Consider the following 16,707-nt stretch of genomic DNA (forward strand, 5'->3'; position numbering starts at 1 on the left):
CATTACTTACATCATTATTGTACATTTCATTACAACTCAGAGTGAAATGTCATTTTCAGTATCTCTTGCTTCCTTAATTTGATGCATTTCCTGTTGAAACAAATTGATGGGGTGGGATTTAACACAGAGAGGCATCCCAATTGGTGATTGATTAGGCAGAGAGAGGCAATTTTATGCTGCATTCGGGCACTCCTCGTCAAAATGAGAAAAATGACCAGCTTTTCCAGGTTTTTGTGTCCAGGTGGTAACAGCTCACTGACGTATGTAACACAAATGTCCACTGACATTTGACAAGCAGCTGGACTGATGACATCGTTCACTGCAAGATGTAAACAACGAGCACCAGGAGTAGATTATTTAGATGGCTATTGTTTGCTTACAGATTGGACAGTTACTGTCACAATTATTTACACACATTATGAACAAAAAAGGAAAGTTTTATGCGTGGGTATGATTTACCATTGAAGTGGCACATTGTTCTCAAGTTTAGGTGATATGTCACAACTTTTTCTTATCACTTTTATTCATGACTTCGCTGTTCGATTCCAAAGTTTCAGTGATAAACTTCGAAATTTCCACCAGAACGCAACAGTATTTGACGGGAGGGGCATGCTTGTTCAAAAAAGTGCTGTTTTCAGTGGAAATTTTTGATGCACCTCCTTTATGTAGAAGCAATTGGATTTTGGTATAAAATCCCCCCAAAAAACACCATCAAGAAACAGAAATGAGCAAGTTCTTGAATTTTCTGGTGTGGAAACTTGCCGAAAAAGTTGAATAAGTCATATTCCTTTTAATAGTGACTATAAACCTAATAATATCCCAAAATGAGCGCCTCTCCCTTGACATTTTGTAAGAGATGCTGTCACTCTTCCAAGTGGCGGAGTGACAGTCTTTGTTGTGTGGAGATGCGGGGCAGCCCGGGCTGAGCTGACTGGAGGAGATGTGTGCTGTTATCACTGCAGGCCAGTGTCGTATCTGTGGCTGTCAGGTGCGAGACGGGCTGGAGATGTCGCTTTGAGCCCTGCTCCTCCGTGTGTTTGTGTGTTTGTATAAGCAGGTGAGAGTCGGACGTGTTCATGCAAGGCCGCGTTGGCTTTACATATGTAATAACTTGCACCGCTTGCATGTTGTCTAGACTTTTCCATCGCTCTATCATGTTTTCCCCTGATTTCCGGCCGCCTGTAGAATCCTTCCATACAGGCCTGAAGACTTTTAAGAGTCAGCAGAGCTCTTTTACACATTCAGCTACCTGCCTCCCTCGTTTAGCGGAGCAACGTAAATATAAGCCCACGCACAGTTAGGCGCACCCACACACTACATAAATACATCACATTAAATAGGCTTACTCTGCAAAAAATGTGCATCTTAATAAGTGCATTAATGTCATATTCAGGCTATTCCATATTAATTTATAATGCAGAAGCTCCGCCAACTTTCAAAATAAAACTAAGAGCATTTTATTTGGGTTTTTGATTGATTGTCCCTTCAGAGGCCTACCAAATTATAGGTAAGCTTTTAACAGATAAGCTATTTAACACACTTGTTTAATAGATAGCTTTTTAACACCGGGTCATCGACTCTCAGGCAGAGCAGTGTGTTTAACAGGCAGAGGGGGGAAAAAACATGCATCCAGTCCTATCACATAATTGCTGTTGCAATTCATGTCTCGTTGGGGCCTTGGCAAGACCAAGGAAGTGTGCCTGCATCTGCAAGTGTGCTTCGGACAGATCAGCATTAGTGTTTATTTATACTACCAGCTCTTCTGTTTTACAGGTCTATACAAGTGGGCGCTTGTTTTGTGTAGAAATAACACTCAAGAATCTTAAATTAGCCTCTCTGCAAAGCACAAGCAAGAAGAAAAGAAAAGGTTAAGATTAAGACACTGGTAGAAAACAGCAGATTTGTATTCAGCCTTTGGACTGAGATATGGATGCTGTATACTGTGCATGGGTTGTTATTTTTTCGAGTCCTCTCCATTGTGCAGTGTGCTCTTTGCATCACTGTGAAGTTCTGTGTTGCGTGTAAGAATTGCTCAGGGCACATTGTCTACAGCAGACCTCAGATGAAAGCTTTGGAACAAGACGGGCCTCCAGGTTTGTGAGCAGCCCGGGGCTTTCCTGTGCGGTCGGGCTGAGCAAGGCACCTGGGGACCCAGCCGCTCGGAGGCGAGAGCACCCCGTGCCTGCAGCCGCTACACAGGGTGGCACAGCAGCTCGCTGGCCTTTCATCTGAGTGCCTTCACATGTGTGTATTGGCATGGCTGCAGGATATTTGGCCTCACAGACTTACACAGGCGCACACACTACACACACAGCAGACACACAACATATAATCTACTCTTCCCTTTCTTCATGGACACTATACATTCATTGGCATTTCTCATTTTTCTCTAAGGTCACTACTTAAAGAAGAGATATCTATCTGTGTTTGAAGTGCTCCATACAGTTGTTTACTGTAATTCTGTTGAGCGTGTATGCATGGATGTGTACTTTTTTCATACTTAAAAGGACCAAGTGTTCTCACAAGAATGAAAAAATGAAGAAAATCCTTCATATTGAGGACACTTTGTCCATTCTCATTTCTTTGAGAGCACGCTTACTGAAATGTCATATACCGTATTTCACCAATTAATCGCCCGGGCGTTTAATATGCAAAATCAACTTGGACCCCAGGCGTTTAAAAGAACCAGGCGGCTATTCGCTGCAGGCCTTTATTTATTTTTGCACAGACCTGCACCAGGCCATTATCGTGATGACAGTTACCGTCCAACATATTTACAGTCGGGCAATTTAAGATTACGGTACACCCTTTTTTCTAACGTTAGCTAGCGCTCTTATTTTGACAGAAAACAGAAGTGCCGCACAGTTATTGTGCGGCTAACTGTTTACTGCTGCAAAAATAAGGTGAGTAGCCTTATTTTGGGTTACCTTATTATGATGCAAATAATCGCCCCGGCGGTTATTCAGGTGGGTAAAATGGGTGCAGACCCCAGGCATTTATAAGAACCCGGCGGCTATTTGCGGCCGGGCGATTAATTGGTGAAATACGGTATGTACATATATAGCCCTATGTTTATAACATATATGAAATACTGATAGTTGAATTTATATATGTACATATATTAAAAATACCTCTGTGCTGAATTCCTATAAGGTATTAGATATTGACACCATGTATATTAATAATGCATATTTAATTTATATGCAGGTTTATTCAAACAACACATTTAAAAAAGGATATGTTTGCTTTTGCTTTTCTAATAAATTCTAAACATACATGTCTTTACATGTATGTTACATACATGTCTATATTTTATACGAACATATGTAATAAACTGCTACTAGCTGAGCTACATGGCAGTGGCGGCTGACGGTGCAGCCTAACCCAGCAGATCCCAGATCATGGAACAACCTGCCTCTCATCATTACATCTTCCTCTTCAGTTTACAAATCCTCTTTTAACACCATATGTTTTATATATTTGTGTAATTTATATCCAATGTCAATGCAAAAATATTTTGTATTTGCAATTCTTATACATATCTGTGCGGAAACATATGTGACAAACATGTGTTTTCATACATATAAACAACATATATTCCACTACATGTATGTGCACAGTTTTCAATAAAGACACTTTATATATCCCACATATACAGCAAAATCATATATATTTTTATATGTAAAATCTAACCTATCTTTCCTGTCTTCCTCTGCTCTAACTGTCCAATAAAGGAGAAATGCCAAAAAAATTGTTTACATATATATTTGATAATAAAGGTTACATGTATAAATAATCATGAGTGATATAGATGCAAAAAATGTATCATACATATATAAATATACATATTTGTATGGGCTAGACATATAGTATATGGTAATCTGTGAAATTGTTCCTATTTCTAATAGGTTTCTTATATAGTTTGCACATATATGAACATATGTGTCAATCCATATATGAATTCCATATTTCTGCATGGGCACTACTGTGTTGCTTAAGTTTACGGTTAATTGTAGAAGTAGGATTAAGTTTGGAAATGAGTTTGGTCAGCAAAAGGTCGTCCCAAGTAGACCAACATTTTTTGATGTTGGTAGACAACAAAGAGGATAATTTAGATTGATGTGAATCTCTCCCACACAGCCGCTCTCCCTCTTTTATTTGAGGCTAATTGAATTAGTGCCTGGGCTAGTGCTGTGTTCATAAAACTAATGCTGTGTTGTTTACACACGGCTCATTGCCACAATTAGACAGACTCCATTTTGGCTGTTGAACTTACACACACAGGCATGCACGCCTGTCATACCACACCTGTCTCTTAACAATATCTGATTTTAGTTGTTCTTCCTCTTCCTTTTTCTTCTGCAGAGCACTTTCAAGTTCAAGTCGGAGAGCGACATCCACCTGGCTGAGCACCACAAGCAGGTGCTGTACGACGGAAAGCTGGCCAGCTCGATCTCCTTCACCTACAACGCCAAGGCCACGGATGCCCAGCTCTGCCTGGAGTCCTCACCCAGGGAAAACCCCTCCATCTTCGTCCACTCACCTCATGCACTCATGCTCCAGGTCAGTGTGGCTGGAGTTGCATGGATGGATACAGCTATTTCTAAATACTATAAATCTGTTAACAGAAAGTAGGGATGTGCGGTTTAGCTCTAAGTTCACCCAAATCCGCCCACATTAGCAAGTTACCCGACTGCAACTGCCCAATAAAACCCAAACCTGCATCTGCATGAACCTGGTTACCTCACTGTTATGAAAACTTTCTTCCTCAAATTCATCCATGATCATGGTTTAAGCCATAATCATGCTGCAGACACAGAGTATGCTTTGAGTCTGTACATTAGGGCTTTTTCATGTTTTGTGTGAGCGTCTGTATGTTTCTCTCTGTACTAACAGTCTGTCTCTCCATTCCTTAGGATGTGAAGGCCATCGTGACCCACTCCATCCACAGTGCCATACACTCTATAGGAGGCATTCAGGTCCTCTTCCCTCTGTTCTCCCAGCTGGACTACAGACAGCTCAATGACAGCACTGTGGACACCACAGTCTGGTGAGTGGGATCACAAGTAACGAGGGCGAGAAGACAGAGTTAAAGGGATTAGAGAAGAAAATAGAGGGGAGAGGATGGCAGGCACTGATGGAAGAAGAATGAAAGACCTGATGGTGGAGTAGAATGAAAGAAAGATAACATAAATGTTTCCTTACATTCATTTACATTTGGGGTCTGAATCTTTGGCTTAACAATTTGATTCATGATTCACTATTTGGGTCAAGATTATGTTCAAGAATGTGTTTTTTTTTTTGTTTTTTTTTTTAGAGCAATCCAATTTTCCTTTTTTGGTGTCTGGGTCTTAGCATGGTTTTCTAGACCTCTGGCAGGTATTACAAATGCAAATTAGGAAAAAGTAGCCTAATTAGCCTTTTGTAACGCAGTAACTTTTCACTACCTTCATTACCAGACTCTTATCTGCCCTAACTGCAGTGATAGGAGAAACACCTTACAGCAAATGCCAGGACTGTAACTGTGTAGAAACAAGAGAAAGTAGAACAAGGAAACCTGCAAGTTACAGTTTCCATCAATAATTCCTGGCCAGTGGCCACACCTGGACACACTGTTTTACCAAAATCTAAAAAAGACAAATTACATAATGCTACCTTCTGCTGTGTCTGCAAAAAAAACATTTCCGCTTCTAAAAGTCATCTTCAGACTGGCTAAGCTAGTTACTGTTTCATTTAACTTTTTTTTTTTTTTTAAATTTGTCTACCCTGAGATAACAAAGGCAGTGGAAAAAGAGAGGAGAGAAAGTAGGAGATCGCTGATATACTGCGCGCGCCTCTCTCTCTCTCTCTCTCTCTCTCTCTCTCTCTCTCTCTATATATATATATATAATTTCATATAATACGTATCTTAATTCTAGACTAAAAATCTTTATTTTCTTGGACCTGGCTGCTTCTCAATGTATTATAATTTCTTTTTTATGAATTAAAAGTAAGAGAAACATTTATAAATGTTTACCATACACAGAAAATAAGATAAAAATACAAAGTAACTAGTTTAGTAAGTAGTTTAAGGGCTTTTCATTTTAAACGAGCACCATGCACCTTTAAAACTATGCCGGGTGTCAGTTTAAGTGAGGACTGTTGAGACTCTACTGGCAAAAAACATGGAATAAGCACATAATTTATCAGTGAGTCGAGCTAATGAAGATAACCGTGTAGACTGACTTGAATGATATGCTTATTCCACTTTTTTTTGTTTTGTTAGTTGAATTTAAAATGTCCTCTTAAATTGACCCTTAATGGTTTTGCTTAGTGCACCTTTAAGAATTTTTAATGATTTTGATTCTAAGCATTTTATATTTATTCAAAGTGATTCATTCTGTTTATTTTAGCAAAATGATGCAATGAATGAATCGTTACACCCCCAATTTAGATGGAAGCCGCTGCTGGAAAATTGCCCTCAACTAGAAATACATCCTGTAAATGTATCAGTCAGGCCTCATTGTTCATCCAGACTCATTTTTTTTTACAGTTACAGAACAACCGTCGTTGTACCATGATGTTAACATTCAAATAAGCCTTTTTTTTTTTTTTTTTTTAACAGTAGAGTGGCATTTTTCATCTTAGTTTGACAGTATAAATAGGAAAGGTATGGAGAGTGGGATATCCTGGGCTGGATTTAAACTCAGGACGCCCCAGGACTGATTCTTAAACTGCAGCCGTACTGTACCTTATCCTAGATTGGATTCAGGATTAAATAAGGGAAAGGAAGGAAAGGAAGGAAGGGTGGAGAAAAAGAGATCATTAATCCATTCCCCGTGCGCCCCATGATCTAAGTGTAAGAAGAAGTCTTTCCTCTGAAAGATCAACCTCCGACATTTATAATTAATAACTCACTACAGAGAATATGTAGAAGAAAGATTTCAAAACAGTTTTTAATGTGTGTGTGTGTGTGTGTGTGTGTGTGTGTGTGTGTGTGTGTGTGTGTGTGTGTGTGTGTGTGTGTGTGTGTGTGTTTGTTCATGTACATGCCTGTGTTTGTGCACTGCTGCAGTGCTACCCTGTTGGCGTTCCTGGTGGAGCTGCTGAAGAGCTCAGTGGCAATGCAGGAGCAGATGCTGGGTGGGAAGGGATTCCTGGTGATTGGGTACCTGCTGGAAAAGGTCAGTGTACATGCCTTTGTCTGTTTATGACATAAAGACATAAATAGTGCTCTATGTAAAATTGCCAAGGGTTGAGGACTGTTTGGACTCAAACCAAATCAAATTACATGCTCGTTCCAAGTTTTTTTTTTTTTTTTTTACTTGGGTCTAAACTCTCATTTAAATCATCTTTCAGCAATTTTGTATAGTGCATCTTTAACTGCCATATGTTACATATTGTATTGCATCGCTGATGAGTGAAAACCTCTCCAAAATACCAGCTTTTCAAGACCTAAGAAAAACAGTCTAGTCTTGAAAGGGTTTCTGTAAGGCCAAAGAAAGAAATCATAAAACTAAAGAAATATTTCACCCTGTTCAATTGAAATGAAAACAAGAAATAAAAAGACTTTAATATGACAGCTGTAGTTTTATTCTGACACCAAATACACTCACTAGTAGGGCATTAATGTAAAAGTCGACCTGTGAGGGTCCGTCCAAAGTCGAAGAAAAAAAAGTAGTACTTCTACTACTATCTCTCCTTGCATTTTTTTCTTAAATCTGAGATATTTTTTAATTTTTATCTAAGATCAGTCTAGCCAGAGACACCTTACAAGTCTTCAAAGCTTAAATTCAAAACAGTAAGGTCATTCTCCCAATAGAAATTTGCACTGTTGTGTGATCTTGTTAAATCATGAACAAAAATTCCTGTTTCCAGTCGTCGCGGGTCCACATCACCAGGGCAGTGCTGGAGCAGTTCCTGTCCTTCGCCAAATATCTGGATGGTTTACCACATGGAGCCCCGCTGCTCAAACAGCTTTGTGACCACGTCCTCTTCAACGCCGCCATTTGGATACACACCCCTGCCAAGGTCTGTTTGTGTATATATGTGTGTGTGTGTGTGTGTGTGTGTGTGTGTGTGTGTATTTCTGTTTCTCAATATGTAGGCTTAAGTATGACCTTGCTGCTAAAACATGCGGCCAGACATTGAAACAGCACAAAGCTTTTAACACAGTGAGAGACGAGAGAAGGCAATGAATTAAAGTCACAACATTATTGGTTTGAAGAGGATGGCTGATGAGTGAAAAGCTGCCAGGTATTTATCGAGGAAGAATCGGACAAAATGTGAAACAGAGGAAAAAGTAGTGGGAGAAATGTTTTTTTTTTTTTTATATATATAGTTTACATAAGGAGAACAATGAGGGTTTTGTCTGGAGGGAAGGAAAATTAAAGCAGGTAAGCGGAATATAAAACAATGAAGAGGGAGGGAAGACATCCCAGAGGCTGTTGGCCTTTACAGTATATTAACAATGAGATTGCAGGACACAGATGGAGGAGCTGGCATATCTCACAGGGAAAGGACAGAACACGCAGCGAGAGGGAAACACAGAGAAAAAGTGACATTTGAGAATACCCCAGGACAGGAGAGAGAGAGAGAGAGAGAGAGAGAGAGATGCATAGTTTGAGGTTCTTCCTCCACTTCTCGGTCTGAACTAGATGTGAATGTTCCTGCCATCCCTGCAGGGCCAGTCAGCTCTTACCTCCATTATTTTCAGCACTTCCTGACTCCCCGTCATCTCACCTCTGACCCTGCGATGTGATTGGCTCCTGGGTGCAGCAGTGCGAGTCCCCAGGGCATGCTGAGTTAAGATGGGCGAAACGCGACCTGGCAGCTGCTGCTGCTGCAGAGAGGCAGCTCAGGAGACAATCTGTCTGAAACTCAAACGATGACGTGTCACCACGAAACAGATGAAAATAGCCAAACCGTTGTATTCCTTACCTTGATGTTGGTGCAAATATGAAACAGATGAATTGTCCCCTAACCACAGCGTCATAATGAGAACAAGAGCATGATTGCCTATTAACCAGCAATACAGAGACACATTTTTAATCCTGTAATCTTACTTTCCCCCATACACTCCTTCTCCCAGGGAGCTTTATTACTTTCTGTAGTCATCTGACTGTGTCAAGCCCACTCCTCAATGTTATCATCACTTCCATTATTTGCAAGAGTAGCCTTGGTTACATTCAGTTAATGAAGCACTTGAAGAAATCACCTCTGAATGTCAGCTCCTATCTCTCATAACTTTTTATCCCCTACTTGCACTGAAAATAAAGCTGCTGTTTTCTTTGCCTAGCACTTTTAGCAAACATAATAATCCTTTCAGAGATGCACAAGCATTTGTTACAGCTATTGTTGCGGCGGTGTGGCCCTGAGTTGCTGTGCTCCTTATTAGTGGCTACCTTTAATGCCAGTGATCTAGCAATTTAAGCTTGTCCTACTCCTGAACTCATTGTAACTCACTGTGCTGGATAAAAGCGTCAGCTAAATGTGTAAAATGTAATGTAATGATGGCCATTTAAGCCAGCCAAATGCACTCTCCATTCCAGATGAGCTGTGATGTGATGTGGCCAGGGCATGGCACCTCACTAATTTCAACCGCTTAAATAGAGCTACCTCGTTAAGGCTGGTCCTTAGCGTCATGGTCACTGTAATGAGCTCAGAGATTTGCGAGCGCGAAGCAGAGTTGAGGCTGCGTATGGAGAATTGGTCAGAGGAATATCAAGAGAAGGAAAAAATGAACACAGAGAAGGAGGGAGGGAGGGAACAAGAAATGGAGAGCACCCGCTTAAAATGTCAGCGCTGTGTGAGGAGCTCCTTAGATGAGGCTTGACGGCTTCAGGCACTGAAACAACAAAAATAACACGGAGAGCGGAGAACATCGCGCTTTTGCTGGAGGGAGGTTTCCTATTGTTCCCCTGTGGCTGACTCCTTGTAATAAAAGTCTTTGATTTTTGTTTGAACACTCTGTAAACACACGCCATCAATTCATTTTTCCCCGGCAGCTGTCTGACAATTTGTTTTTGTCCATCTTTCTCACTCTGTGTATATCCCTGCATATGTACGCGTGGATAAACAGGTCCAGCTGTCCCTCTACACATACCTATCATCAGAGTTCATCGGCACCGCCACCATCTACACCACCATCCGCCGCGTCGGCACTGTCCTGCAACTGATGCACACGCTCAAGTACTACTACTGGGCCAGCAACCCGCTGGAGTGCAGTGGGATCACTCCCAAAGGTCTTGGTATGTACACACCTGCACATTTGCACACATACACATGAAGTCACTCACACACATAACGCACTGCACACTGCAGCCTTTAAAGGTGCAGAGGGATAGAGAGAGGCAGCAGAGAGGAAAAGAAAGCGACGAAGGAACAATGAGTCCCTCCTACACACCAGCACCAGCATTTAAAGACACAAGCCCTGACCTCTCATCTGTCGAGCATTATATTCAGTACTGTGCTGTCTGTCTAGGCATTTGTCTCTCTTTCTTTGTATGTATGTGCAGGGACGTAACTATGGTCTGTAAAGTTTGGGGGGGCTGCTTTCTGGGAGGCGATCTGGAGGTCTTTTTCAAGATATTATTTTAATTAATTTAACTAAGAAATTTCCTGCATTTTAACAGAACCTCACATGACTCATGGTTAGGGCTGCTCAATTAATCGAATTTTAATCGTGATTACGATTTTGGCTCCAGACGATCTCAAAATTCATATAATCGAGGAAAAACGATTATTTTGTCAGTTTCCGTTTCTGTGACGCGCATGCGCAACGCAACTGCTACTCCCCCGCCCCCGCGTGTGTGGAGAGTGGAGACCCAGGCTGGCGTTTTAAGCACGTGTGAAGATGGCAGAGGGTGAGGCTGAGCAGCGTCGCTTGGTTGATAAAAAAGGTAGAACCACTTCATTAGTGTGGGCAGGGATGGTTTTTGCTATGGGCAATGTGGGCAACCGCCCAGGGCGCAATATACTTCGGGGCACCCTCCAAAACAAAAAAAAAAAAAAAAAAAAAAAAAAAAGACGACGCTGATTTTAAGACAACCCCTCTTTTTCAAGACCCTTTTTTGGAAAAATAGGCTACTTTTTATATGGACAAAATCTTGTTTGAATAAAAAAGCCACCAGCCGGCATCAGGCGAGCCGGCCGTGGCACAGGCCGTCAGGGGGTTGGGGCTGAATGCGACTGGCGTCGCGTCTCTCACTGCCGACACACCGGTCTTTTTTTTTTTTTTTGTTTTACCATCTGCTCGCTTTTACCAGCTGGTTTTTGATATAAAGTCAGTTGGAAAACTTTGCTCGTAGCGGATGTGGTGCAGAGTCACAGTCTTAACACACACACACCACTTACACACATACATTAGCTGAACACACACAAGTACATTATTATTTTTATTTTATTTTGGCCGGATGCATTGAGACTCTGACACTTTCTCACTGTAGTTCATAAAAAATAAATATAATAGTAGTATAACTATTAATAACTATTAATATTCCTTCTAATATTTGCATTGATGGAAATTACATCTGTGTACAGCTCATGTGTTTGCTGGTTTTATTGCTCTGTCCGATGGTGAAGGGAGCTGGACTATATTTTCCTTTGTGAGGCTGTTTGGTTTAAACCTTTCTAACATACACACTGACATTCAGGAGGTCAAACATGAGAGGTTGCCAGCCCCGCACGTGGCTCCAGTAGTTCAGAGCCTATTTTTAGCTCTACTAGATCTAGATTAGTATTGAATTCACAACACAATAATTTTAACCTTCACACACTTTCCCTCCTTAATGCCCACTAAAACTGTGTCTTCTTTAGAGCAGTGTCAGGTAACTATCCTATTTGCAAGCCCATTTCATCCTTGTCATAAAAATGTAGAGTGGGAAGTCTCTACAGGCATATTAAGAGCTTTTCTCCAAGACAAGATATCCACCATTTGAAAAGTGTAACATCCACTATTACAAGCTAAAACCAGAAACCAGGACAAAGTATAGCACTGCACCTTTTTGAGAACAGCAGGTAACTTGGTAACACTTCATTTGCCTCAAAATTTAATGAACAGCAAAACTTTTTCCTTTACTGTGTCACCAAACTCACTCTAGATGAATATTTCAGGTACATTAGATCAGAAAAATTAAACCAGGATTGTCACCGGTCGCAGGATTTCGGGAATATCCTGAAATCATAAGACTGCCTTCAGTTCTGTGAAGCTTAGTTTTATTGTAGTTCTACAGGAAAACCAGCAAATAAAAATCTAAAATTTGGTTTGCAACATCATTTGGAATGTGTTTGGTCGCACAGTAAAAAATAAAAGCTTTGGTTTTCAATAAATTTGGGGGTGAATCTTGATATAATTTTGGGATAATTTCAAAGAAATTTCAAATACTGGCAGTTGCTAATTATCACCTACTTACCCTGAAATTCACAAACATGAAGTGTTGCAGTAACTTGAGTCTTTGGCTGATGAAATGGAAACTTGTTTAAATGTTACAACTTTAAATTTGAATTTTTTCCCCCTCAAAATTTATTTACAGTAGAGTGTTATAGAATAGACCTGCTTTCTTCAGTTCAAATAATTCATCTGAACAATGAATGTGCCAATAAACTGTATTATTATTGTATTAAGTAGTGGTTACCTAAAACTCTTAGTAAACTCTTAATTGGGAGGGAAATTGTGGAGGAAAAGTAGCTTGAATCAGTAACATAACTGTTACTGATTTTCCACTTTAACTTACAGTGTTGGACGATTCCAGTAGACATACAGGGAGAGAGAAAAGTCTGCAGTCAGTGTGAAAAATGTTTCATGTTAGAAGGGTATTTTTAACTCATTGATCTAAAAAGTACATCAAATTGTGAATGCTTTATTAATTTGTCTTTAATAAAATAATTTGATTATGTTATCTAGCAACGAGATCATGACAGGAAAGAAAGTGGGCAAAACACATACGCACACGCACACACACACACACACACACACACACACACACACACGCACACAGAGGAGGAATGGAATCTGGGGATGGAGGAAATTAATGATAGCCTGGAGATGTGAGCTTCTGACTGGAAAGTTTGATTACTCCGTGTGGCTGGGAAAATGTGAGTAGGGGAAGAGTAGAAGTAATGCTTTCCTCTCCTATTGGCTGCTGCCATGGTGCTCTTGAGCAAGGCAGTCTACTCTGTGCTGCTCCAATTGCCAAGAATTGAACTTGACAGCTCCCCGTGTCAGTATTTGTAAACGAAAAGTGCAGCCTGTGTTATCAGAGAAATCTATTATGATGCATATTTATGTTCAAAAGTGATTTCATGCATTGGAAACATTTTTCCATTTTTGTCCAAAAAAAAAAAAAAAAAAAAAAAAAAAAATTACAGGTGAAAAATATATTCATAATGCAGCATACAGCCAATGCACATCTTAGATTTTCAACATGTCAGTATCAGCTTTGCAAGCGGGCAGGGAGCAGCGTTAAAGTAGCCACGCCTTGCCACACACCAAGGCTTAGGAATGCTCTGAGCATGCAGTTCAGTTTAATCAACCTCCTCCTCTAGCCCCTTGACTCTCAGCTGACTATCAGTACGCATCCCATGTTGCCATGGAAACAGACAGATTTGATTGACAGATCCAAGGGAGCCTTTGGAATTTCTAATCAAACGGCTGTCTGGCTTCCTTTCTGTTTGGCGATATTGCTGTTTGGCGACTAGAACTGAGCCACAGAACTGCCGATAATGGTGGCAATTAGCCTAAGCCACGTACTAATGGTCTTTCAAAGTTAAAGGATGTGCTGGCTGTGGGAAGTCTGCGTACGTGCGCACTCGACTATGAGTGCGTGATATGCATTGATGGGATAAATTTGCATAGTAATTGGGAGATCTTTTAAACACACACAACGGCCCTGTTGGATGGAGATGTCCTCAATTTTGCTCTAATCAGGTTCTAGGAGCTTCAATCCAAGTCTCATATATGTTTTTATTCATATCATCCGGTGTATTTTTATCCAGTGTACACTATGAAATAAGTTGGATGTGCATAGATCACCCAGGTTTCCCCGTAGTTGGCAAATCTTGAGTTTGAAAATACTGTAACTTTATTTGATGCTGCTCCAGCTTGTTGCTTTCCATTGGTGAACAGACTGTCTCCTGGACCTCAAAGTGGGACGACATCTGTCGTAGAACATAGCTCATATTATAAACATGTCATGTCTTTTGTGTTTGTGCGTTAGTTGTGCAGTGAACAGTGAGTGTGCAGCGCTGTGGAAAGGTAACACAGTAGAAATATTCATAGATGGAGGAGTCAAATGAAAATGCAGCTAAAAATAATTTGCTTTGAGGACATGTTTAAGTCAAAATTTCCTTAGTTATTTTTGCTACCAACATGAGAAATACTATTATCATTGTGTAATTTTTGTCACTTTGTGATCTTGTAATGTGCTGTAACATAATGTAGTTCATCAAAAAATACCAAGTACGGTGTCTGGTTTCAGAAATGCTGCCATTTTAAATCCTCTACAACAAGCAAACGCCAGCTGAGAATGCTCAAACAAACTGCAGAATATCATTATATTTGCATTCAGATCAGTTTTTAGATAAAATCAATCCTTGTATAGCGCGGTGCGATACTCCCAAAGTGAGAACAAATTCACGCACGCTTGAACAGTCACACATCCACATACGCACCCATTTGCACAAGCTTATTAAAAGAAAAACCTCTCAGTCTTTGTATGTCCAGGTTGTCATCATCTCCTGGAACAAAGCTGTTCATTTGTTTTTAACAATGAGAGGAGAAATCTGTTGAGTCAGATGTGGATAAAAGCAGCGAGAGAGATAGAGAAATGAATTCAGAGTAAAGGCAAAAATTAAAGTTGCCTAGGAGGAAGTGTTTAGATGAATACGAGTTTTTTTCAGAGCCTGTGTTAACAAAGGAGCTTTAAAACAGAAGTCGCTTTACACACCTGCACACGCTCACCTGGTGCACACACACACACACACACACACACACACACACACACAGAGGACTCTGTGCAAATGTGGTACATGTGAGTAATAGAGACGATGATGGATGGTGAGTGCCACCATCCCTTCAACATGTAACAACATGACAGATAAGGATGATTTATCACCAGGGAATACTTCAGTGTCATGTGTTGGATTTGTGCAGCACATGTGAACACTCAAACACACACACACACACACTCGCAGGGATCAAGGTCAGCAGAGTACGACAAAGAAACGGAGAGGGGAGCTTCATATCCTCCCGTAGTGCCTCCCTCCTCTCCCACCCCTGCCATCTTTATATTTTTCCTTTGCTTGTTTCTGCCAGCTAAGCACTTACAGGTCAAATATTGGTTTAAAATACTCTGAGAGGGCGGGGTGCATTTTATTCCGCTTACCTTAAACACAGAGTTTGTACTTGTGGTACTGTCCTATTGGTTCGGTTGCAGCTGACATAAAATGAGGTCAAATCAAAACATCTGACACAGCTAAGTCTACAGTGGCAAAGGCACACAAGCAGGACTACTTAAATATTTATTCTAGCCTTGTGAACTTAACACACCTCTGCTGGGAACGCAGGATACTGGTGAAAAAAGTTGAGTTTGGGTTTAATTGTATGTTACGTCTTTGTTCGGTGACAGCTGGAGCTGCGTAGCTGTGGAAAGTGGAGAGTAAATAAAGGAAATGAAAAATCACAGCTGACTAGTTGCAGTGGCAGTCGCTGTTGTTAAAGGAATATACGACTAATACTCCAGACCATCATTTGGCACCTTATTCCATTAGCAACACTTGGCATTTTGAGCCAGTTCATCACTGCCATAGGCGTCTTGGTGTGTCTGACGTGTGCATTAAACGCGGAATACAACCACATCAATGCAAATGCCACGCTAACATCTGAGTTATCAGTTTCCTTCTGAGACAACGTTTTGAAAGCACCTCTGTGCTCTATTTTCAGAGGCAGTATGGAGTTCTAAAGCCTCCACTATCTTTAGAAGCAAAATGCTGCAAAATTTCACGACTGACACCAGAGATGGAGACATGAAATTCCATGTGTTGTGATCTTCATCAATCTTTGTGGTTTGTGGTGTTTGAAGCACATTTTCAGGGGGTAATGGACACGTGGCAGTTTTGAATCACCACAAAATGGCTGCCAGTGTTTTGACCGTGGGAAAAAGATGGCAAACTCCAGACTAGGTAGCAATGGCATCGTGTTTGATGTCTGAGTCAAGGTAGATAGATTGGATTACGCTGGTTAATCACAATTACTCTAATCAGGTGGATTAGTGCGCTTGTTAAATACCCAGATAACCAGAGTGTGGAAGTCACTGATGGAGGCTTAATAGTGGTGAGAATGAACAGCTTCCTCTTAATGCAGCATTTTATGTGTGTGTCTGTCTGTGTGTGTGTGTGTGAGAGATTTGTCTTTCTGTGCGCTTTGTGTCAAGAAAGTGTTTTAGAGCAGTTTTGATTTGCTTTGGCAGACTGGAAGTGCACTGTCCAAACCTCATGTCAGTAAACAGCAGAAACAGCTCAGCCCGCTCAGAGTGCACCACATATTGATTTAGCTGATCATTATCGTGTATAAATATGGAATTAACAGTGAAATGTTGATGTGTTTGTGCAGATGGACCACGGCCATCGCAAAAGGAGATCATCTCACTCAGAGCCTTCATGCTCCTCTTCCTCAAACAGCTGATATTAAAGGTACAGTGACTACATTTGCATTTGTGGCTCCACATGGGA

The 16,707-nt window shown here is 40.8% G+C and overlaps 1 protein-coding gene across 4 annotated transcripts in view; it reads left to right on the forward strand.

Moving 5' to 3' along the window:
• Positions 1-16,707, forward strand: part of nbeaa (neurobeachin a) — a 115,418-nt gene that overhangs the window by 51,443 nt on the left and 47,268 nt on the right. For all 4 annotated transcript variants that reach the window (XM_030068808.1, XM_030068809.1, XM_030068810.1 and 1 more), the window contains exons 9-14: positions 4,366-4,563; positions 4,917-5,050; positions 7,055-7,163; positions 7,858-8,010; positions 10,061-10,229; positions 16,589-16,668. In XM_030068808.1, coding sequence (XP_029924668.1) covers positions 4,366-4,563; positions 4,917-5,050; positions 7,055-7,163; positions 7,858-8,010; positions 10,061-10,229; positions 16,589-16,668 — 843 coding nt within the window. The remainder of the gene's footprint in view (positions 1-4,365; positions 4,564-4,916; positions 5,051-7,054; positions 7,164-7,857; positions 8,011-10,060; positions 10,230-16,588; positions 16,669-16,707) is intronic.

Source organism: Myripristis murdjan, chromosome 14, assembly GCF_902150065.1.
Source record: "Myripristis murdjan chromosome 14, fMyrMur1.1, whole genome shotgun sequence".
NCBI classification, from domain to species: Eukaryota; Metazoa; Chordata; class Actinopteri; order Holocentriformes; family Holocentridae; genus Myripristis; species Myripristis murdjan.